General features: G+C 31.0%; 2 protein-coding genes, 1 long non-coding RNA gene and 1 pseudogene across 3 annotated transcripts; 1 reads left to right on the top strand and 3 right to left on the bottom strand.

The window, feature by feature from the left end:
• Positions 1–112: 112 nt before the first annotated feature.
• LOC120269065 (WUSCHEL-related homeobox 2-like) lies at positions 113–910 on the bottom strand. The gene is made up of 2 exons (XM_039276352.1): positions 565–910; positions 113–447 (listed from the first exon to the last, which is right to left on the bottom strand). Exons 1-2 carry the CDS (start codon positions 908–910, stop codon positions 233–235), a joined length of 561 nt encoding a protein of 186 aa, XP_039132286.1. The 3' UTR covers positions 113–232.
• A 2,679-nt stretch (positions 911–3,589) lies between these two features.
• Positions 3,590–7,257, top strand: LOC120269064 (annotated as a pseudogene).
• Positions 7,258–11,772: 4,515 nt separating this feature from the next.
• Positions 11,773–24,318, bottom strand: LOC120269063 (protein TPR1-like). Its single transcript, XM_039276351.1, has 6 exons — positions 24,195–24,318; positions 23,698–23,827; positions 23,391–23,570; positions 23,031–23,126; positions 11,979–12,011; positions 11,773–11,823 (listed from the first exon to the last, which is right to left on the bottom strand). The coding sequence occupies exons 3-6, from the start codon at positions 23,517–23,519 to the stop codon at positions 11,773–11,775; spliced, it is 309 nt and encodes a 102-aa protein (XP_039132285.1). The 5' UTR covers positions 23,520–23,570; positions 23,698–23,827; positions 24,195–24,318.
• On the bottom strand, positions 16,840–18,945 carry LOC120268816. The gene is made up of 4 exons (XR_005539045.1): positions 18,744–18,945; positions 17,336–17,595; positions 17,169–17,245; positions 16,840–17,096 (listed from the first exon to the last, which is right to left on the bottom strand). It is a non-coding gene; the product is annotated as an uncharacterized LOC120268816 (long non-coding RNA).
• Positions 24,319–24,711: the final 393 nt, after the last annotated feature.

Below are 24,711 nucleotides of genomic sequence, written 5' to 3'. Positions count from 1 at the left end.
TCTAAAATTGCCAAAATTCACTAAAAAAAAAAGATAAAAAAAGCCACCATCTTTCTTTACTCAGTAATGTTACTCAAAAGTTGACAACAAAAAAACACACAAAAAAGAACAAAGACCAAAACAAAAAACAAAAGAAAAAGAAAAAGAAAGATCTCACTTCATACTTTCAGCACAACCTTTGAGAGCCAAAGAAGTTAAACAAAGTCATATTCTCACAACCAATCACTTCATCTCAATCACCCAAACTCTCATTAGAACTTGCACATTTGTCTTCAAGAATTCCAGTTGGATGCAATGGAAACAACTCAAGAGTTTGGTAATGATCAGAAGCAGCACTGAATCCATTAATGGCAGCTGCTTTCTTCATCTCCATCCTCACATTTCCACTTGAACACATTGAGTTTTGGCACTGATGCAATGGTTGTTCATAGAAACCAATACTACCAACTTGATGATGATGATGATGATGATGATGACCTTGTAAATAAGCTGAAAAATAATTATAAGTGCATATATATATATAAGATATATATATAATTAAGATGGATTGAGAAAATAGTATACCAGTGTTGTATGGAGGAGGAGGAGGAGGAGGATGAAGGAGGGTGGTGAAGTAAGCAAAGGTTTCTTGTCTTTGCTTTTGTCTTTGTCTGGCTTTGTGGTTTTGGAACCAGTAAAAGACATTCTTGCCCTCAATGCAGCCATATTGCTTCAACCTTGATGTGATTTGTTGTATTTGTTCTGCAGTTGGTGTTCTAATGCCTTGCTTGTATAGGCCTTCAAGAATGGTTATTTGTTCCTTTGTAGGGTTCCATCTTGATGAAGATGAAGATGGAGATGGAGATGGAGATGAAGAGGGAGGACTACTAGTGATGACCTTGTGATCAGGTTCTTGATCTTCTACTTCCATTGGGACGTGGCAGAGGTGGTTGGAGAGGAAGAAGTGCATGGTTGGTGGGGATATATAGATGCATGGATGGGAATTAGGGTTAGGGTTAGTGTTAGGGTTTGACATGAGTGTTGGTGTTGGGGAATGGAGAGAGCTCTGAAAAACATGGAGAGTAGCGGCTGAAGGTGGCTGGGTGGTGGTGGTGGTGGTGAATGAGGAGTGTGAGTTGAAATTACCAAATTAACCTTGTTGGGATTTGCATGGACTTTGAGGACTGTTTGGACTTTTCAACTCCTCGGGAATAAGTGATATTGTGATTCATTGATGTTCTCATGCACTTCGCTCTCTTCAACTCCTTCAAATGGATAACACTGTCCTTCTTTTCTCTTTTCTTCTTTAAAAAAAAAAGAATAAAATTAAATAAAATAATGTATGTACTTAAACAATTAATAAATGAGTCGTATTTGGCATGCAACAAGATTAGATATAAAAAGTACGTTTATGAATCTCATAAAAGATTAATTATAATATACTACTAATAAATAGTTATAAATAAATATATATATATTTATTCTCGTATGGAGTAAAATCTCATTTCAGATTTCATATATTTGTCATTTGTCAATACGATGCAATACATGATTATCAACATATTTAAAATAAAAGCACTATTTCGAAAGTTTTTCCATTACAAATCTCAAACCCATAATAAATAAACAAATAAATTGAATAAGCATGATTAACATAAATACAAGAGAAACACAATTTACAAAGTTTTTATTATTTCGAGTCAACAGCCCCAAGCATTTTATATATAAAAGTTTGGTAGACTTGATAGATGGTGATTAAATGGAGAGAAAGCAAGGAAACAATAAATGAATCAAAAGATAGATTGTGGGAATCCAAAGGACCATTAAATAGAAAGAAAACAAAAGGAAATGGTACGAGAGAGGAGATATATTGCATGGAAAAGGGCATGTTTGTGCATGGTAGTCAGGGCCAAAACAGTAGGTCTTCTCATAGCTTAATAGGCTCTTTGACACATAACCAAAACTTAGGAGATAGAGATGACTTCTTTGGGAAGTGGAGCTCCTTTTTAACACCCAGTCATGCTTATGCTTTGAGTGGGAGAAGGAACGGTGATATATAGTATATATATATAGATATATACATAGATATATATATATAGATATAGATATATCACTAGCTTTGCCAATCCCCATGCAAGGCATGCATGCATGCATGGGTTAGTTATGTTGGCTTTATGAAAGAGGGAGAGGTGTTGGGGAGTTTTTGGGAAGAAAGAGTTTGAAAGTTTGAGAGAGAAAGAAAGGCTCAGACATTGATGCATGGTTTTCTTGACTGTGTGTTTATGTTTTGGTGGGCTCGAGTTGGAGTAATAAGTGTAGTCATGCTTGGAGTTACTCCTTGGTTGCATGCACGCATGCATGCTTTGAACCAAGAAATTATAAGGTGATCGAAAGCTAGCCACTTGGTTTTTGTGTTTAGGGTTTTTTGCTTTTTTTTTAATGTTATATAAGTTGTGACAAAAGTTTTAATCTAAAATAGTTGAGTCTTTATGTAGTTTAAATTATATTCATGAATATATATATATATATATATGTATTATATATGAGGAATAGTATTAAAAAAAGTAATTATATATCCTTTTTGCATGATGGCAATGTTTGACATAGTATGTTAGTCAGTGTCAATCAAAGTTAACATGCATGGAAGAACATCAAACACATGCATGGCAAAAATTTAAGTCAGGGGATTAATGCAAGAGAAGACACATGAAGGTGGCGTGCTCATCATGTATGTCTTCTTGTTCTTGGTCTTGTCCCTCAAAAGATGCCTTCATTTGTTATGATTAAAATTAATGCACATAATTATTATATCATAATCAATTGCTAAACATGCTCAAATGTTTATTTTATTCATTTTGTGTCACATTGTTGATCGCGTGATAGTTCGTCTGTTTAATAAGTTATTTAAATTTTTAATTCACTTGTGGTATATTGTAGAGGATTAAAATGAATATACATTTGTATATTTCGAGGATTAGAGTGATCATATTCTCAATTTTTTAGAAACACTAGTGATTGTAATTATGATCACAATGAATATTTTCTTATAGTTTATAGACTAAGATCTGATATTTTCTTAAGTATAAGGACCAAAACAAACATTTAAATTAGCTTTTAATTAAGACTAATTGTGAATTATCTCTGCTTGTTAGTTTTAAATCTTTTGATCCATAAAAAAAAAAACAACAACAACACCACATTAGTGATTAGTACGAGGACTAAAAAAAAATGCTTCTTTTGATTCTTTCTTGTTGATTGCATGGCTAGTTAATTATTTTAAATTTAAAATTAGTTAAAAAATTATGCAAAACTAAAGCCAATAAATTTGAAATTTAGGGTATAAAATAAATATTTTTTCAGTTATTATAATTTTTTTAATATATATATAATATAAAATTTATAGTTATGATCCCAAGGCAATGTGAGAAAGTCCCATGGCATGTGCCACGTGTCTTAACCGTTATTAACGAATTGGACCGGGATTGAGCCATTACCCGCCAAAAGACCAGCTCACATTCCTCTCTTTATCTTTCCATATTCATTCTCATTATTCCTCTCGTTTTCTCTCTTCTCATTTTCTCAATATTCATTCTTTGTTTCCATTTTCCAAATGGATGAAGAGTATGATGTTGTTGTCCTTGGAACATGCCTCAAGGAATGCATTCTCAGTGGCATTCTCTCTGTTCATGGCTTCAAAGTCTTTTCCTTTTTCTCACTATTTTTCCTTTCAACTTTTTCAATTGATCTCTTTTGCCCAATAGCTTGTTTTTTTCTTAATTTGATTTAGGTACTTCATACGGATAGAAATGATTATTATGGCCTGGAATCGACATCGCTCAATCTCAATCAAGTCCTTTTTCAACACATTGGATCATTAAAAGACAAAAACTCTGTTGTTTATTGATGTATCATGATGTAAAATAGCTTTGGAAAAGATTCAAAGGTGACGAAAATTAAGCCTCCAGAGAGCTTAGGCAATAGCAAGGAATACAATGTTGACATGATTCCAAAGGTGAATTAAAAGATAACATCTTCAAAGTTTGGATTTTGGCTTATTTCTGCAAATTTATTGATTTTTTTACTGAATTTGTAGTTCATGATGGCGAATGGCACTCTAGTTCAAGTTCTTATTCATAATAATGTGACCAAGTACTTGAATTTCAAGGTTGTTGATGGTAGCTTTGTGTACAACAAAGGAAAAGTACGAAATTCAATCTCGGTAATTGCTTAGTTTTTCGTATTTGTATTTTAGATAAGAGTGTTCAATTTCTGAAAACTTGAAAAGATATACAAAGTCCCCGCCACTGATGTTGAAGCTTTGAAGTCTACATTGATGGGATTATTTGAAAAGCGTCGAGTGAGAAAATTCTTCGTTTATGTGAAGGATTATGAAGACAATGATCAGAAATCTCATGAAGTACTTGATCTTAATAAAATTACTGCTAGAGAACTCATCTCGTATTTCCTTAATCTCAAGCCATTTTTATGCTAAACAATGCAATTTTTACATAAACAAACACAATTTTACAGGAAATTCAGCCTCGAAGATGATACGATTGAATTTTACGGGTCACGCATTGGCATTGCACATTGTTAATAAGTACTTGGATGAGCCTGCAATCAATATTGTAAAAAGAATGAAGGCCAGGATTATTACTTAGTACTTTAGGCACATCATTTATGAAATGGTAAGTTAACCAGTAACTCTCATATTTGGTTTAGAATAGCTCTATGCCGGATCATTAGCGCGGTTTCAAGAAAGATCGCCGTATATATATTTACACCACCACCTTTCTCTGCAAACATTCTCTTCAACTTACTTGTACTATTTTTTTTTTAATAAAAATGGTTCAGGAAAGTTTTTGGTAAAATTTTTTCTGCATAATTTATGATTTAAAGATATTTATTTATTTTTCTCTACTCTCTAAACATTGAACCACAACATTTCGTGCAGGTGAAAACACAGGGCATCCCTATAAGCGATAAAAGTAACTTCATTGTTGAACTTTTTATCTCATAATGCACACCATACATGGATCTAGTCTTTTGGGGAAGCTTATATTTATTTCCTGGGATAGTGAATCTCTTGTTCTTCATTATGCCATGAGATTATGCCATGAGGTTTGTCGGATTGTTTTTGGTATTGCTCTCCAAAAGGTTCTTTTTTAAAATTTATAATTTTAATAAATAGCACATCCAACAAAGGCTCATGGCATAATGTGTAATTCATGAACACAAATAAGTATTGTATGAACCAATACATCGTTTTTTGGTTTTTAAATGGGCTTTTTCCATGTTAATTCTTTTTTTTATTTAATATTGTCAAAATGGTCCTAGACCATTTTATTTGTCAAAATGGCCTAGGGCAATTACATCAATGTCAGTCAGCACATATGTGCTGGCTAGACCGCTGACTGGGTTTTATTTATTTTTTTAATTACAGATTTTTTTATTTTAGCCTTTAATCTCTTTTATAATTATTAAATAGTTTATTTATGGTTTTTTTAACCCAATTTTATAAAAAAGATAAAGGGCTAAAATAAAAAAACTATAATTTAAAAAGCCAGGTCAATACTGATTGGGCATTGATGTGATAGTCCTATGGTCATTTTGACATATAAAATGACTCTATGGCCATTTTGACAATATTGAATAAACATTTGAGTGCATGGTTTCATTCTATTTGTTCTTCTTGTTTGTTTTTCACTATTTTTTTTTTGTTCTTCTTGTCTTTTAGCTCTCACTTTGACTTTATATATTTTAAATGTTAAACAAAGCAAAATTATTATGAAAATTGAATTCAACTCAAACAAAATTAATTCATTGACATAATGGAGGAAATTGAAGGTTATAAACTTATAAAAATCAAATTCTTGTGACTTTAAAAATTTATCTTAACAAAAACTATATAGTCATTTGAAACATTTTTGATTTTGACAAAAGCAACTTCATTATTGAACTCTTTATCACATAATGCGCACCATACATGGATCTACTCTTTTAGGGAAGGTTATATTTCTTGGGACAGTGAATCTCTTGTTCTTCATTAATGTAGTATTTTAATTTTTTTTAAAATCTCCTATAGATCAATATCATAGTAGACAAAAAACATACATAAGAACAACTACATCAAGAAAAAAAGAACCTCTTGGAGAGCAATACCAAGAACAAATAAAAATTATCAAATAAAAACTACATCAACATTAAACTAAATTATTAGATTATCTTCATAAAAAATTATCTATAAATAATAAAATATTAAGAAAATTAATGAAACTTAAATGAATAAATAAAAAAATTTATAAAATAATCTTAAATTTATACTAAAATGTATTTTGTCAATAAAACTTTTTTAAAACTAAGTCATACTGGGTGAATTCAAATTCAATTACCGCTAGGATTTGATTAGAGTTGGATTAAGATAAAAAATAATAATAAAATTATTTATTAAAAATTTAATTTTAATTTGATTATAATTACAGTTTGATTAGGATTAAATAATAATAAAAGCACACTTGTGTCTCCCGTCTCACCTCACTTGACTCAATCACCTTTTAATCAATATAAACTTCCTTTGATTCTTTCTTGTTGATTTGCATGGCTAGTTAATTATTTTAAATTTTAAATTAATTAAAATTTCATTCAAAAATAAATTTAATAAATTTGAAATTCAGGGTTTAAAATAAATATTTTTTCAGTTATTATAAAAACATTGTAATATATTTATATATATATATATATATCTATATAATATTCCTAGTACTGATCCCAAGGCAAGGTGAGAAAGTCCCATGGCATGTGCCACGTGTCCTAGCCGTTATTAACTAACTGGATCGGGATTTGAGCCATTACCCGCCAAAAGACCAGCTCTCATTCCTCGCTTTATCTTTCCATATTCATTTTCATTATTCCTCTCGTTTTCTCTCTTCTCATTCTCCCAAAACTCATTCTTTGTTTCCATTTTCCATTGGATGAAGAGTATGATCGATGTTGTTGTTCTTGGAACAGGCCTCAAGGAATGCATTCTTAGTGATCTTCTCTCTGTCCATGGCTTCAAAGTCCCTTCTTTTTTCTCACTATTTTTTCTTTTTAACTATTTTCAATTGATCTCTTTTGTCCAATAACTTGTTTTGTTTAATTTGATTTAGGTACTTCATATGGATTGAAATGATTATTATGGCGGGGAATCGATATCACTCAATCTCAATCAGATCCTTTTTCAACTCATTAGATCATTACTCAATACCTGTAACTCAGGACAAATTGGATGAATTTTGATTCAGGCAAAATACCCAACCATGGCATCAAAGATGCTTAACCTGCATTTTTATAGTGAGGGAAAATTTTTTGACCAAAACAGCAGGTAATGAATAACACATTTTATAAAGGCATGGAACAAAGAAACAATCAACATGAAAGTAACTCCTGAATAACTGAACTATTGGAAAAAAGACAACAAATTAATCCAAATATATATATGTGCATTTCTGCTTAAAACTAAACAAACTAACAATTCTAAATATACTGCACATAATCAAATCCTTTAGATTGCAATTGAAAAAAAGATGGTTTTGTCTTTGTGGACTGTTATATTTCATTCTCTTTGTGGACTGTTATATTTCATTGAACAATGATTTGCTTGTTCCTCATTAACGTATCCCCCATCTCTTGCCATGTTTCCTAAGAGAAAATTAAATAAAAAGAGAAGGATACAGCACATGAAAGTCAGGGGTTTCATCAGTAAAAATAAATGTAATGCCATAAAATTCAATGAGAAATTGTAGAAATAAACATGGAAATATATGATCCAAAAACTTCTTACAAACTTCTCTAGCAGATGAGAAGCCAAGCCAAGAACCTGAGTTCAAACACAAAACTCAATCAAGAAAATCAATTCTATACAAGTTCAACAATAAATTACATAAAAGAAACTAGAGCAACATCAGCACAATTAATGAACAACAAACCTTGTTCTCCACTAGAAGAGAAGAAGAAAGCATTAAGTTCCAAGAACCTTAATGGAGTTTCCAATCTTGTCGCTCTTCTTCCATTCAATCTTCAGTTAATATAAGTTTCTGTCTGAATTCTCTGCTGCCGAACGATCTTACCCTCACCTCCCTTCTCAAACTGCAGTATCAGATAAGGGCAATTTATGTCTTTTCACTCTTTCGACCCCATTCAGGAATCCCCGGACCAAAATGGATTCAACCACCAACAGCTTTTGGGTCAATTGGCATCGGATCCTTTGCGTAGGGCGTTCGTTTCGGAAAGAACTCCAGATCGAACCTCATGCTCTATGTAAGATGAAGGAACGTGGGTTGGCATTGAGCCTTACTCCCCACACGTGCATATCCTTGATTTCGGGTGCTTGTCGTCTTTCTATAAGAAAAAAAAAAAATATATATATATATATATATATATCCTTCAACCTCCCATTCTAACAACAATAACCAACTGGGGTTAAATAACTTTTCAATTATATTGAAATTACCAGCATACCCCTTCTTCAGGTATCTAATTAAAACTGAAACTCTCTCCTTCTAGCGGGCATTTTTATCAACTTCTCATCTATATATATTTTCCACGTTTGATGCAAACTTTAAGTTATTTAAGTGAGAATAAAAAAAAAAATTTAACAATTTAATAATATCTCTGTTTAAGAAAAAAAAAATTTAATAGTTTCATGTTAAGCCAGCAAAAATTAAAGAATTATTTCCACAGTAAATAAATACTTTTCATTAAACCCTCCAAAATTATAAACTAATACTTTTTGCACGTGATAATAATAATCAAATTTTATTTTATTTAGTAAATGTTTTTAATTTTTCATAAAAAATAAATATTTTACTTATGTAACATAGAGATGAATTTATTATATATATATTACCAACAATTATTAAAATCTAGAGGATTCAACATTAAACTAATTAAATTATCAGGTTATCTTCCTAAAAAAAATATATAAATAAAAAATTAAGAAAATCAAGGAAATTTACATGAACGAATAAAGAGTTTTATAAAATAATCTTAAATTTAAACTAAATGTATAATATTAATAAAACTTTTAAAAACTAAGTCATATTGGGTGAATTGAAATTCTATTACGGCTAGGATTTGATTAGAGTTGGATTAAGATAAGATATAATAGAACATATTTATTAAAAATTTAATTTTAATTTGATTATAATTAGAGTTTGATTAGAATTAAATAATAAAAATATAATAAAAGCACACCTACGTCTCCTGTCTCAACTCACTTGACTAAATAAATTTTTGTTCCATCGAGTAAAGGTATGTTTCTCTATTTATTTTTTTTATTACTATATTATTATATTATTCTTTTTACTGCTAACAAAAAAAATCATAATTCATGGTATCTTGATACTGTAATAGTATTAAAAAATTTCTCTCGCCCTAAAGTCTCACCAGGCGTGCGATTTTATTTATTTATTTATAATAAAGGGATAATTTTGATCTAAACGAATAAGAAAGACATCACCAGCAGTGATGCATTTTCAAGAGGAGAACATTATTTTATATATATATTTATTTATTTAAATTGTTGGTCTGAGGTTTCCATGCACAACACCACTTTTTCTTTTTCTTTTTTAAAAGCAATACCTATACACAGTATAATCATCTCATTCTTATTTATATATTTAATTTCCTCCATATAACATATAATGCATATTTCCTACTAAAATTTCAACCTATTTATAAAGTTTTAATCTAACTAGGACCACCTTCTCTTCAAAACTCAGGCTCTATTGCCACACCTTCGTCCCCATTCACTTTTATTGCAAGAGTTTCTCTCTTGTGGTAACACCATAATCTTTTTTTTCCCTCTATTATTTTTTAATCCCTAATTTTTTTTATTTTGAAATTTTTATTTTTTAGATTTGTATCTTTTTCATCCCAATATTTCTATTTTATTGGAGATTAGGGAATTGGCACTATGGCATGTTCCCCATATCACTCGACACCTAAAAAAACTTGATCAATTACTAAAAATTAAAATAAACAAAAATTTAATTTTAACATGACCAAATTAGTTATCATAACCATAGTTCGGTGAGCTCCCAAGATTTTTACCCTCTTACAATCTCTCTTTTGCTAAAAAAATTTGAACGAAATTATCTGGTTTTGGGTGATTTGATTATTTTTATTTTTTTTCATGGTTATATGTTCTATTGATTATATATGTTTTTCTAAATGCACACTTGTCTTTATGTTATTTTATTTTATTTTATTTTATTTTAAAATTTTTTCATCATTACAAAAGATATCAATATATATGATTTTATAATTGAATACGTGGACCATTTTGTCTTGGGCTATCACAGGCCGTTGGGTTGGACACAAAGGGCAGTTTGATTGCAATTATTCTATCTTTATAAGTAAACCGTATAAATTATAAAACGAAGTACAAATATCAAATGTTAAAGAAAATCCAAATTAAATGTAAAAAACATCTAAATTGAATAAACCAGTTGTATTAAACAGATATAAGGTATCCATGTCCTAGATCTAATAGTATTCAATAAACAAATAGAGATGGCACTTGTACCCTCACTGACGCAGATTAGACCGCATCCCGGTCAAAGAGGGTATTACCCTCTTGACCGGCATCTGCACGGCACTGGGTACTACCCGTTAGTTTTTTGAGCAGATGCGGTCGGGTAAGGGTATGCCCCTACCCCTACCCTGCATCCCTTACCCTTACCTGTTGAAGAGGTGCACGGGTAAAAACCCGCACTGCATTCCTTACCCTCTCATATATATATATATATATATATATAATTTTTTTATAAAACTAAACATTTACTCACAATTTACTCAATATCTATTTTCATAGTGATTAATTTGAAAATAATACTTCAAATTTTCTCTTAATATATTATTTTAAATTTTATTTAATTTCTATATTTATATTTGATAATATTATCAAAATTGAAATTTAGATATATATTAAGAATCATAATTAAATTAAAAAATAAACAAATATAAAAATTATAAGAACATCATGAAAAATAAGATACTAATAAAAAATCAATTGGATATAACTTATGAGAATTACTTATAATGTTTTTTATATTCAAAATATTACTAGATATTTATAAAATTTGAAGCTATATAAAATATAAATAGTAGATATATGAAAAAAATTTAAACAAAAACCAAGATGGTTAAACATGAACAAAACAAAAGGTAGAGTTACCATTGAGTCCTAAATAGACGTCATTTTTATGTGATTATATAATTTAAGATAAGCAAATATATATCAACTTGTAATTTTGAATTTATGGATGTGTTTAAAGATTGTAATATGATGTATAATTAATTTTTTTTATTATTATTTAAATTTAATTCGATAATTTGAACAACGGGTGAAAGCGGGTACCTGCATGGTATACCCAGTACCTGCAGGGTAAGGGTAAGGGTATGATTTTTTTACCCGCAAGGGTACGGGTAAGGGTACGGGTATGGGGTAGGGGTTACAGTGCAGGGTAAGGGTTTTGACATACCCTACCCATACCCTACCCGTTGCCATCCCTATAAACAAAATTAAAATCAATGTCTTTATGAAATCATGGGAGGAGCATCACATAATTTTATTTTATTTTATTTTATTTATTTATTTATCTAAAGCACAGGAGTTATGGCAGATTATGGAAATCTTCCGAGGGACATTTTGCAAGAGATAACAAAGTTTCTCTCATTTTCGGATTATGTTCGGTTTAGCGTTGTTTGTTCACATTGGTTTGAAGTGGCAAATGAGAGATATTACCCTCCTCAAAAACAGCTTCCTTGGTTGCTATTCTTTGATGTTGATTCTCCAAGATTCTACAACCCGTCAGAGGATAAAATTTATCAAATAGAAACACCTGAGTTACACATGAGACATTGTGCTGGTTCTTCACATGGTTGGTTAATTACAATAGACCTGGATCTCAATATAAATTTGTTGAATCCTTTTTCTAAAGCTCAGGTCAAGTTACCTTTACTGCCTTTTGATGCTTCTGATGATTGGCCTGGAGAATATTATGAAACCTTTATGATGAAAAAGCCCGAAGAAAAACGTGATGAACTTATTTATAAAGCAGTGTTATCCGCGGATCCTTCGAAGACTTCTGACTATATTGTGATTGCCATTTACTTTGCATTCTTCAAATTAGCATTTTGGAGACCAGGTGATTCAATATGGACTGTGATAGATAGCGATTTTTATCTTGAAGACATCATATGGTATAATGGAGCATTTTATGTTATTGGAGCACATAATCAAGTGTGTCTAGTTGAATTTGGTGTGAATAACATGTTAAGAGAAGTCACTCCATATAATGGCTATTTAGAAGAAATGAAAAAATACATGGTAGATTTTTTGGGAGATCTATTATTTATTTATAGGTGGACTGACTCCATTGAGGCAAAGGATGATGTTGATCAAGGCAATGACCCGAATAGCAAAGGTTCGATGGATTCTTTTCGTACAGAGCGTTTCAAAGTATTTAAGCGTGATCAAGAAAAAAATCAATTCATTGAGTTAAAAAGCATAAATGATCATGTTTTTTTTTTGGGTTCTAATCATGCGATGTCAATTACAACAACAACTATGATGGATAAGACAAAAAATGATATTATTTATTTCAGTGATGACTTTATGGATCCGAGCTACAAGTATAAATATAGTGATTCAGGCACTTACAACATAAAGGACAAAAGCATCACATCATTACCTCTAAACAACATTTACCACCAAATAAAAAGACCAATATTCATAGATATTAATCCTTGGTAGCTTTAGACTAATTTAAATGTAAAAAAAACATAAAGTTGTCTATCAAATGTATATAGTAGACTTTATTTCTTTATAAACTATTATTTTAATTTGATTTTATTTTTTTCCTTTATTGGAAGGAGAACATGTATCCTTTATCAAATCTTCAAGCTTGATTATATTTTACACTTTTCTTTAATTAGATAAATATTGATATGAGAAAATTATTTGATGATGTTCTTGTGATATTGTTGTCTATATATTTTACTATTTTATTGTTTTGTGAAACTTAAAACACAAATAATTATTATTAATGCTTGTAATTAAGACAAAAGTTAAGTTAAGATTATTTTTAATATAACATTAAAAAAATTGACTTGCAACGACATGATATGTATAAATGTACCACGGATTTACGGACAATTACAAAATCTTTTTGAGTGTGTGTGTGTGTGTGTGTGTGTGTGTGTAGAGAGAGAGAGAGAGAGAGAGAGAGAGAGAATCTTTTTGAGTGTGTGTGTGTGTGTGTGTGTGTGTGAGAGAGAGAGAGAGAGAGAGAGAGAGAGAGAGAGAGAGTGTGTGTGTGTGTGTGCGCGTGAATTAGAGCCCTTAATAGTTTTTAATTTAATGTATTAAATTCACATCTTAACCCCCATCCTTCCCTGAGAATTTGTTGATTTATAAATATATTACTTATTTAATTTCTTACATTATTCGGTCAAACTTAATTATTATTAATCTTTTACTTAAAACATTTGTTTTTCATTATCTTTATATTAGACACGCACATGCACCTTTCTAGCTGGGGAAATTACATATAACAAAATCTGCAAAGATTCTAATATATATATATATATATATATATATATTATAATATATATAATGACTAATATTCTTTTTAATTAGGAAAAATATCAATAACAAATAACATCTTTAAATTTCTCAAAACCAATAATCAAGTCACCATAGAAATATTTCTGGGAGAGTTGGGCTAATCTGAGGATTGAGGTTGCTAAGAGATATATAACAAAATCTGCAAACATTCTTTCAATGTCTTTAAGGGCAACTAACCATCTTTCTCTGCAAACATTCTCTTCAACTTTCCTGTACCAATTTTTTTTTAATTAAAATAGATAAACCACTAACTTATTAAACAAAATGAATAAGTACATGAAAGACAACAACGATTGAAACAATAAAGAAAAAACAACAGACAGATAAGTTAGGCGATCATCACCAAAAGTGATGAAACACCAAAAACTTGATTACAGACAAATAAGCAAATAGAACAACAACAAATAGAAAATAACACTACAACTGGGCAAGACGAAGATCACCAGAAGATGTCAAATGTCTTTTCACCAGCTAACATGGGAAGGTGAAACAATGGTTGGATCACTCACGAATCGAGGATGACGAGGCGGAGTTGTTCTCAACTGATCGTGTATTCAAGAAGTCTAGAGAGTGCTTGAGTGTTTGCACTGAATTCGAAGGTAAATGTTAATGGAGAGGATCTTGTGCTGCAGAAATCCAAGCAAGAAGCAAATGAATAATTTTAGCAATAATATAAAGGAAACATTGTGGAAGAGAGAGAGTTAAACAAGCGATTATTTCTTTTGAGCCAAATAATCCAACAAATGGCTTTAGAAATTAGACCCCACAAGACTTGTTGTTGATCGTTTAGGGATAAGATCCAGGAAGTCCAGATTTCCGAAATAAGATATGAATGTGGGTGTGTATTTAGGGTTTGTTCAAAGAACGCCCATATTCTTTCAGAAACTTCACACTGGAGGAAGAGATGATTTACTGACTTGGAGTCTTTGTGACATAAAATATAGGTATCCGTCGCATTTTAGAAATTGCAACTTTTTTTAGCTAGGTTAACTAGAGTAAGAATTTTGTCCTCACTTGCTAGCTAGCATAAAAAGTAAATTTTATTAGTGCACTCAGTTATCCAAAATTGAGGGTACAACGCACTTCGAAGGCCCCCATCAATTAAAAATTTATAAAAAGAGTGAACTCAGAAGGCTCTGGAAGTCTCCAAATTCCATATCTTTAAATCTTGTTAGAGCATTATGGAATAGAAGAGAAAAAAGACAAGCTTTCTAAGGGAGTGGAAGTGCGAACGAAAAGTTTCCTGAGGAGACAGGCCTTGAGTGAATTGTTTGACTATAATCCACAGGAAAAATTACAGTCATAAAAGAGGTTAGGCCAAATGTTTTTAGGAGCTCATCCTTCTAGCCAGTTATGATGCCAAAGCAAAGTAGAATCTCCATTTTTTATGACGACAGAGGTGCAAAGACGGAAAGATGGTATGATCGGAGTGATTCCCGCCCACAAAATAGATTTTTCTTTTTTTTTGGGCAATGAATGAAATAATGATTCTGGAGAACCATTGGGTAAGTAGTTGGAGTGAATTATTTTTGACCAACAACTATTTTGGCCTGAGTAGATTTTCCACTACCATTTACCTAGGTGAGCTTGATTAAAGTAAAATAAACTATACTGATTTAAAAAATAATAAACTTTTTTTTTTTTTTAAATGGATGATAGCAATTTCGTTTAGAATTGACTACTGAGAGCTACAACAAAGTATACATACAAATAAAAGGGTATGCTCAAATTGAGTGATGAACGTGTATGAGTACATAACAAGTAAAATACATGCGAAGTCTCAGACCTGTTTAACACAATTCCTAACCTTACAATGATTATCCAAATTCATATTGCACAGGTTCAAAAGTGTTAATGGTTTGAACCGGAACAATAGGAATAGACTCCTACCACTCCCGAAGCCGCCGGTGACCTTGACCTTGGGCTTGCAAGCTTGACGTAGATTTCCCGGAGTTCAACGTCGCCGTGAAGGTGGTGATCACTGAAAGCATTAGTATGAACTTAAATGGGATCACCACTAATATCATGGCCAATGCAGTCAAGGCCAACATCACCTGGTTTGCTTGCTTCATTTTGCATGCATATTGAACAAATGGAAGTCATTTACTGATGATAGATAATCAAGGTATCAATCGGCAGAAATAATTTGCCCATTAATTAATTTTTTGTCGATGATGAAACAGATATAAGTATTAATTCAAATCGAATACCGGGATTCAAGTATTGATGATCGAATCTTCAGTATAGTGATTAGTGATGTTCGTATTCTTGACCATATCATGCACACTTGTCAAACTATGTTGTGCTGCGACGATGCTTTCAATTGTTGTTTTATCAGATGAGGTAGAGACTACAATATATCTCCTGATGATTATTGCTAATCCTTTCACATCACACAAACTACTAATACGATGCCAACCCATTCCCTAGCTAGGTACAAATATAAAGAATTATATATATATATATACATACTTAAATTGCTGGCAATGATCTATCTATGATGCAAAACAGCTTTGGAAAAAGATTCAAAGGTGACGATAATTAAGCCTCCAGAGAGCTAAGGCAATAGCAAGGAATACAATGTTGATATGATTCCAAAGGTGAATTAAAAGATAAAATTTTCAAAGTTTGGAATTTGCTTTTTTTCTGCAATTTTATTGATTTTTTTTTACTGAATTTGTAGTTCATGATGGCAAATGGCACTCTGGTTCGGGTTCTTATTCATGCTAATGTGTTCAAGTACTTGAATTTCAAGGCTGTTGATGGTAGCATTTTGTACAACAAAGGAAAAGTACAAAATCAATCTAATCTAATCTAATCTTGTTAACGTTTATTTCTCGTATTTGTATTTTATATAAGAGCTGTAACATTGTTATATATACATATTCAGTTAAGCATGGATGAATGAATTGAGAGACCTTTCTCCCCATTTTCCCACTGTTTTAAGTTTATTTTTCTTTTTCAGTTGTTCCTTTGTATGTCTGATAGTAGGTTCAGTTTGTCAACAGATCACGCATTGGCATTGCACAATGATGATATAAGCACTTGGATGAGCCTGTAAATGGATACTGTAAAAAGAATAAACGTCAGGATGATTACTTTAGTACTAATTAGCACATCATTTGAATTCTCAAACATGATTAAACACATTCAAAACACAATCAGGCAGTATTAAGCAGTAAAACATAATAGCATCTTTGTAACAACATATTTATCTAGGAACAGTTAACCTTCTTTTGCAGAGATCAATTCACAAGACAGTATTTAGACATTCAATTAGGAATCTGAAGTTTCATAGTACTCAAAGAGAGAACAGCAACAACAATGAAGAAGACAAAGCATATGATCAGAATTTGACAGTATTTTCTGCTGTCTTTCAGAGGATAAAAACTGGTCCAAGTACTAACCCAATCTCCCTAAATTCATCCACTCTTTCCTGTGGCACCTGAGATAAAAAGAAAAATTAAAGAGTTTAATGCATATTATAAATATAAGTTAATAAACAAAAAAAACAAACCTCAGAGGCTAAAAACTGGTCATAGATCAAGGTAGTAACCCAATCTCCCTAAATACATTCACTCTGTCCTGTGGCACCTGGGATAAAAGAAAATTTAAAGAATTTAATGCATATTATAAATATAAGTTAATACAAAAAAAAAAACAAAAAAAAACAAAAAAACAAACCTCAAGGATATGATCTTGGGCTGAGGCTTCAGTTTCAAAACTCTGATTACACTTAACACAGAAAAAAGTATATTTTGAATGTATAGCGGTTCGATGTGAGGTGAGACCCTTTACATCTTTGAATTTTGTGTCACATAGATAACACCAAGCTCTGATCCATCTTTCCTGGTAAGGGTTATATACCCTGGGGCAGCTAATCAACAGATTTTCATTAACATTTCTTCTTCCCCTCCTCCCTCTCTTTCCTCTTGCCATGATTCCTAAGAGAAAAAAATTGAAAGTGAAGAAACCTAAGAAAATGTAAGACATAAAGAAACATACATGATAAGAAAAGCAATTCTGATAACCACAGAGTTCACTTAACCAAAAAGTTAGGGGTTTATACTAAATAAGTGAGAACTAGTGTTTTAGAACTTCTTATGGGATTAAACTTTTCCCTGTTTGCAGATAAAATATTTCCAGAGAAAAACATCAAGTGTAAGTAAAATGTTAAATGGATGAAGCTTTTGACTACACCTTTCATAAGGATGCTAGAGGAGTGTCATCCATGTTGATACAGAAACTAAAAATCAGGGGTTTCATTCAAAGCAAAACAATGTTTTTGAAGTTTCTCGAATCAAGAAAATTAGCAGAAATAACAAGAAACATAATAGCACACTCCAGATCAAAGCAATGCAATGCAATGCCATGCCATCAAGAAGAACAAGAAACAATGCCATCAAGAAGAACAAGAAACTAGCAGAAACAAAAGGCATCAAGAGGATATAAGTACTACAACATAACTCATCAGTAAAAATAAATGTAATGCCATAATCAATGAGAAAATGTAGAAATAAACAGGGAAATAATGAATTTTTTGAATCAAGAAAATCAATCTATAACCACAGAGTTCACTTAACCAAAAAGTTAGGGGGTCATACTAAATAAGTGAGAACTAGTGTTTTTGAACTTCTTATGGGATTAAACTTTTCCCTGTTTGCAGATAAAATATTTCCAGAGAAAGACATCAAGTGTAAGTAAAATGTTAAATGGATGAAGCTTTTGACTACACCTTTCATAAGGATGCTAGAGGAGTGTCATCCATGTTGATACAGAAACTAAAAATCAGGGGTTTCATTCAAAGCAAAGCAATGTTTTTGAAGTTTCTCGAATCAAAAAATTAGCAGAAATAACAAGAAACATAATAGCACACTCCAGATCAAAGCAATGCAATGCAATGCAATGCAATGCCATCAAGAAGAACAAGAAACAATGGCATCAAGAAGAACAAGAAACTAGCAGAAACAAGAGGCATCAAGAGGATATAAGTACTACAACATAACTCATCAGTAAAAATAAATGTAATGCCATAATCAATGAGAAAATGTAGAAATAAACAGGGAAATAATGAAAATTTTGAATCAAGAACCTTTTCTCCACTAGAAGAGAAGAAGAAAGCACAAAGGTCCTGATATGGAGAAGTAGAAATGCTGATATAGAAGTGTTGATATAGAAATGAGGTTGTGAGAGAGTTGCTGTGAAGGAGTTGGGTGTTGCTGAGGTTCTATTGATATTGGGGAATTAATGAAAACAGAGAAGTTTTGGATGAATTAGAGGTATTTATATCTGAGTCAAGAGGTACTTAATGAGGTGGATATTGGCCGAAGTTGATCTGCTGGAACATCTTAAGGGGGTCATTACAAGTCACTACATCTGAACTGTTGCATTGGTTTGTAAGGAATTGGGACCCAGGATTAGTTTAATCTTGGCCATCAATGTAGACATAAAAGAACTAATGACTTGTATTGGAGAAACCAAGTAATGAAGTGTGTTTTGAGTATGATTTTCACTTTTTTAAATAACTCTTCAATTATATTGAAATTACCAAAATACCCCTTCTTCAGGTATCTAATTAAAATTTAAAACTGAAGCACTCTCCTTCTTCGTCTTCACCACCGAGTACCTCCATCCATTAATGGCGATCAATGGCACTGAGAAAGCTAGCGTGCATTTTCATCAACTTCTCATATATATGTATTTCCCACGTTTGATGCAAACTTCAAGTTATTTAAGTGAGAATATTTTTTTTTTTTAACAATTTAATAATATCTCTTTTTAAGAAAAAATATTTAATAGTTTCATGTTAAGCCTGCAAAAATTCAAGAATTATTTTCACAGTAAACAAATACTTTTTACTAAACCTTCATAATTATAAACCAATACTTTTTGCATATGATAATAATAATCAAATTTTATTTTATTTAGTAAATGTTTTTAATTTTTCATAAAAAATAAATATTTTACTTATGTAACATAGAGATGAAGTTATTTAAAATATATATATATATATATATATTACCAACAATTATTAAAATCTAGAGGATTCAACATTAAACTAATTAAATTATCAGGTTATCTTCCTAAAAAAAATATATATAAATAAAAAATTAAGAAAATCAAGGAAATTTACATGAACGAATAAAGAGTTTTATAAAATAATCTTAAATTTAAACTAAATGTATAATATTAATAAAACTTTTAAAAACTAAGTCATATTGGGTGAATTGAAATTCTATTACGGCTAGGATTTGATTAGAGTTGGATTAAGATAAGATATAATAGAACATATTTATTAAAAATTTAATTTTAATTTGATTATAATTAGAGTTTGATTAGGATTAAATAATAAAAATATAATAAAAGCACACCTGCGTCTCCTGTCTCAACTCACTTGACTAAATCACTTTTTGTTCCATCGAGTAAAGGTATGTTTCTCTATTTATTTTTTTTATTACTATATTATTATATTATTTTTTTTTACTGCTAACACATAATTCATGGTATCTTGATACTGTAATAGTATTAAAAAATTTCTCTCGCCCTAAAGTCTCACCAGGCGTTGGATTTATTTATTTATTTATAACAAGGGGATAATTCTGATCTAAACGAATAAAAAAGACATCACCAGCAGTGATGCATTTTCAAGAGGAGAACATTATTTTATATATTTATTTATTTATTTAAATTGTTGGTATGAGGTTTCCATGCACAACACCACTTTTTCTTTTTCTTTTTTAAAATCAATACCTATACACAGTATAATCATCTCATTATTATTTATATATTTAATTTCCTCCATATAACATATGATTCATATTTCCTACTAAAATTTCAACTTATTTATAAAGTTTTAATCTGACGAGAACCACCTTCTCTTCAAAACTCAGGCTCTATTGCCACACCTTCGTCCCCATTCACTTTTATTGCAAGAGTTTCTCTCTTGTGGTAACGCCATAATCTTTTTTTCCCTCTATTATTTTTTAATCCCTAATTTTTTTATTTTGAAATTTTTATTTTTTAGATTTGTATCTTTTTCATCCCAATATTTCTATTTTATTGGAGATTAGGGCATTGGCACTATGGCATGTTACCCATATCACTCGACACCTAAAAAAACTTGATCAATTACTAAAATTTAAAATAAACAAAAATTTAATTTTAACATGACCAAATTAGTTATCATAACCATAGTTCGGTGAGCTCCCAAGATTTTTACCCTCTTACAATCTCTCTTTTGCTAAAAAAATTTGAACGAAATTATCTGGTTTTGGGTGATTTGATTATTTTTATTTTTTTTCATGGTTATATGTTCTATTGATTATATATGTTTTTCTAAATGCACACTTGCCTTTATGTTATTTTATTTTATTTTAAAATTTTTTCATCATTACAAAAGATATCAATATATATGATTTTATAATTGAAGACGGGGACCATTTTGTCTTGGGCTATCACAGGCCGTTGGGTTGGACACAAAGGGCAGTTTGATTGCAATTATTCTATCTTTACAAGTAAACCGTATAAATTATAAAACGAAGTACAAATATCAAATGTTAAAAGAAAATCCAAATTAAATGTAAAAAAACAACATCTAAATCGAATAAACCAGTTGTATTAAACAGATATAAGGTATCCATGTCCTAGATCTAATAGTATTCAATAAACAAAATTAAAATCAATGTCTTTATGAAATCATGGGAGGAGCATCACATAATTTTATTTTATTTTATTTTATTTATTTATTTATTTATCTATAAGTCACAGGAGTTATGGCCGATTATGGAAATCTTCCGAGGACATTTTGCAAGAGACAACAAAGCTTTCTCTCATTTTCGATTATGTCTCGCTTTAGTTGCGCTGTCTCACATCTGGTTTGAAGTGGCAAATGAGAGATATTACCCCTCAAAACAAATGTTTCCTTGGTTTGCTTATTCTTTCGACGTTGATTCTCCAAGATTCTACAACCCATCAGAGGACAAAATTTATCAAATAGAAACACCCGAAAGTTACAATGAGACATTGTGCTGGTTCTTCATATGGTTGGTTAATTACAATAGACCTGATCTCAATATAAATTTGTTGAACTCTTTTCTAAAGCCTCGTGTCAAGTTACCTTTATCGCTTTTTGATGCTTCCGATGATCGGGCCCCGAGAATATTATGAAACCTTTATGATGAAAAGCCCGAAGAAAAACGTGATCAACTTATTTATAAAGCAAAAGTATCCATGATCCTTCGAAGACTCGACTATATTGTGATTACTATTTACTGGTATTCTTCAAATTAGCATTTTTGGAGACCGTGTGATTCAATATGGACTCGTGGATAGATAGCGATTTTTATCTTGAAGACATCATATGGTATAATGGAGCATTTTATGTTATTGGAGCACATAATCAAGTGTGTCTAGTTGAATTTTGGTGAATAACATGTTAAGAGAAGTCACTCCATATAATGGCTATTTAGAAGAAATGATACATGGTAGATTTTTTGGGAGATCTATTATTTATTTATAGGTGGACTGACCCCATTGAGGCAAACGGGATGATGTTGATCATGCAATGACCCGAATAGCAAAGGTTCGATGGATTCTTTTCGTATGCAGAGCGCTTTCAAAGCATTTAAGCGTGATCAAGAAAAATCAATTCATTGAGTTAAAAGCTATAAATGATCATGTGGGTTCTAATCATGCGATGTCAATTACAACAACTATGATGGATAAGACAAAAAATGATATTATTTATTTCAGTGATGACTTTATGTATCCAAGCTACAAGTATAAATATAGTGATTCAGGCACTTACAACATAAAGGACAAAAGCATCACATCATTACCTCTAAACAACATTTACCACCAAATAAAAAGACCAATATTCATAGATGTTAATCCTTGGTAGCTTTAGACTTATTTAAATGTAAAAAAAACATAAAGTTGTCTATCAAATGTATATAGTAGACTTTATTTCTTTATAAACTATTATTTTAATTTGATTTTTTTCCTTTATTGGAAGGAGAACATGTATCCTTTATCAAACTCTTCAAGCTTGATTATATTTTACACTTTTCTTTAAGTAGATAAATATTGATATGAGGAAATTATTTGATGATGTTCTTGTGATATTGTTGTCAATATAGTTTACTATACTACTTTATTGTTTTGTGAAATTTAAAGCACAAATATTTATTGTAAAAAATAAATAATTTGTTATGTGCATGGCTATTGTAAAAAATTACAATATAAAATACTTGCTGGATATAGGCACAAATTTCTGACACAAAACATGCATGTTACTAATTAGAAACTGTGGGGCACAACAGCAGAATTTCTAAGGTAAAGACAATAGAAAGAAATGATAACAAAGTAACTTGCTTCATACCTGAGCATCAGCACCAAAAGATACTAAAATGATAAGATTATTTTTGAAAGCTAAGCCAGTTATACGCTTCAGATGACCAATCATTTTTGTTTTCACCTACAAGAGAATGGAAAGAACCAATTAACATGAATTAAGGTTTCAAAAATAAAAAAGTCATCCTCTCGGATGAATATTAACTCATCCACCCAAACATTATAAATGCGGATTGTAGAATCCTCCATTCCAATAGTGATGATGTTATTGTCCAGTAGATGGAAGGCTAAATAAGTTGAAGCAGGGAGTGGCAGCATGAAAGTTGTCATCACCTGCAAAGACAATGATCACATGAAATTTCATTTAGTATTTTTAATAGGAGCTTACCTTGAAAGTCATCATGTTGAACAAAGAGACCTTCCCTCCACAAGCAGGCATCACATAAGAACCATTCTTTGAAAAAGCTATGCAAGGAACTGCTTCTTCAGGGTTTGTATCTGAAACATCATTGGTCATAACAGGACCACTGTTTGGTTGCCATTGTTGGGGAGCAACACTAGCAGTGGCCTTTATTATAATAAGGTCAGAAATTTTGTATGTCACACAAATATCAATCAAATGGACGGACACAGATATGATTCCATTACACAAGCTCTTAACTAATCCAAATAACAAATAGATTTCAGATTCATACCTAAGAAATATGGATCTGATCAATTCCAATTTGGAAGATTCCGGAACTGTGTAGATATTGCTTCTGTCAAAAATTTGACAAGCTGGTTCCTATCAACCTCCCATTCCTTCTTCAGCTCAAGATGATGAACCTGCACATGATAACTTGTGGATTGTTCACAAAGTACCTCAAACACAGATATTAATGTAGCTGCAAGCTGGAAATATAATAAATAAGCTTCTAAATAGTTCAAATAAAATGATAATAAATTACAACTTCAATAAGAACGCCACTACAATCTCTGGTTTTCTCCATCTTTGTAAGTATGTCAGAAAAGCTGTCCACCCGATTTAAAACAATTAAATGCAGGCCCCACAAAGTATATAGAAAGCAAATGAGACAAACACCTTCGCAATCTCCGGAAACTGTGAATTATATCATTTGTTTGAAGACAATATCATCTAGCAGTGGGGAAAAAATAACATAAATCATTCCTAAAGGATGAAAGAAATTAATACCTTACTAGACCTGTTTGAGATAGACCAGCTTCAGTTATGACAATAAGGCATTTGAGATCATACTCACTTGCATATTCATATTGTTCAGTTAAGCTTGGGTCTAACAGAGGAACAAGTTCTGCCTGTAATTAAGTTATTTTTAAGTTATAAGGAAAATAAACCATAGCAACAATTGTCTGATACGTTTCACGTGAATGATTCAACAGACTTCAAATTTGTTTTGCATAACCCGCAACAATTTCCATGCATTTCTTTGCAGCAGCCCACCTCCACCTTTTGAACAGACAAGCATACTGATATGGTTTTCACAGACCATATCAGAGTTGTGGCAGGTTGTAAAAATTCTTCAGAAAGTTGTGAGTAAACTTAGAGCAAATCAATTTAATGACAACAGAAAGATCAAAACTTGAAATTTCGGATATCAACCGAAGAATGAGGAAATATCTTTTCCAATGCAAGGCTGACCTAAATGTGCATTCGGAGAGTAAGATTTCTGTAAAAAGAAATTCCGAAAATG

This window comes from Dioscorea cayenensis, chromosome 9 (assembly GCF_009730915.1).
Source record: "Dioscorea cayenensis subsp. rotundata cultivar TDr96_F1 chromosome 9, TDr96_F1_v2_PseudoChromosome.rev07_lg8_w22 25.fasta, whole genome shotgun sequence".
Classification (NCBI taxonomy): domain Eukaryota; kingdom Viridiplantae; phylum Streptophyta; class Magnoliopsida; order Dioscoreales; family Dioscoreaceae; genus Dioscorea; species Dioscorea cayenensis.
This window is presented reverse-complemented; position numbering and strand designations above follow the sequence as displayed.

Coding starts and splice junctions, on each gene's coding strand:
- LOC120269065 (XM_039276352.1), bottom strand. CDS start 910: ATGGAAGTAGAAGATCAAGAACCTGATCACAAGGTCATCACTAGTAGT. Junction 448..564: donor TCCTCCTCCATACAACACTG/GTATACTATTTT, acceptor ATCATCATCAAG/TTGGTAGTATTGGTTTCTAT.
- LOC120269063 (XM_039276351.1), bottom strand. CDS start 23,519: ATGACCAATGATGTTTCAGATACAAACCCTGAAGAAGCAGTTCCTTGC. Junction 23,127..23,390: donor TCAACATGATGACTTTCAAG/GTAAGCTCCTAT, acceptor ATTCTCTTGTAG/GTGAAAACAAAAATGATTGG. Junction 11,824..11,978: donor AGCATCAAAAGGCAGTAAAG/GTAACTTGACCT, acceptor GACGGGTTGTAG/AATCTTGGAGAATCAACATC.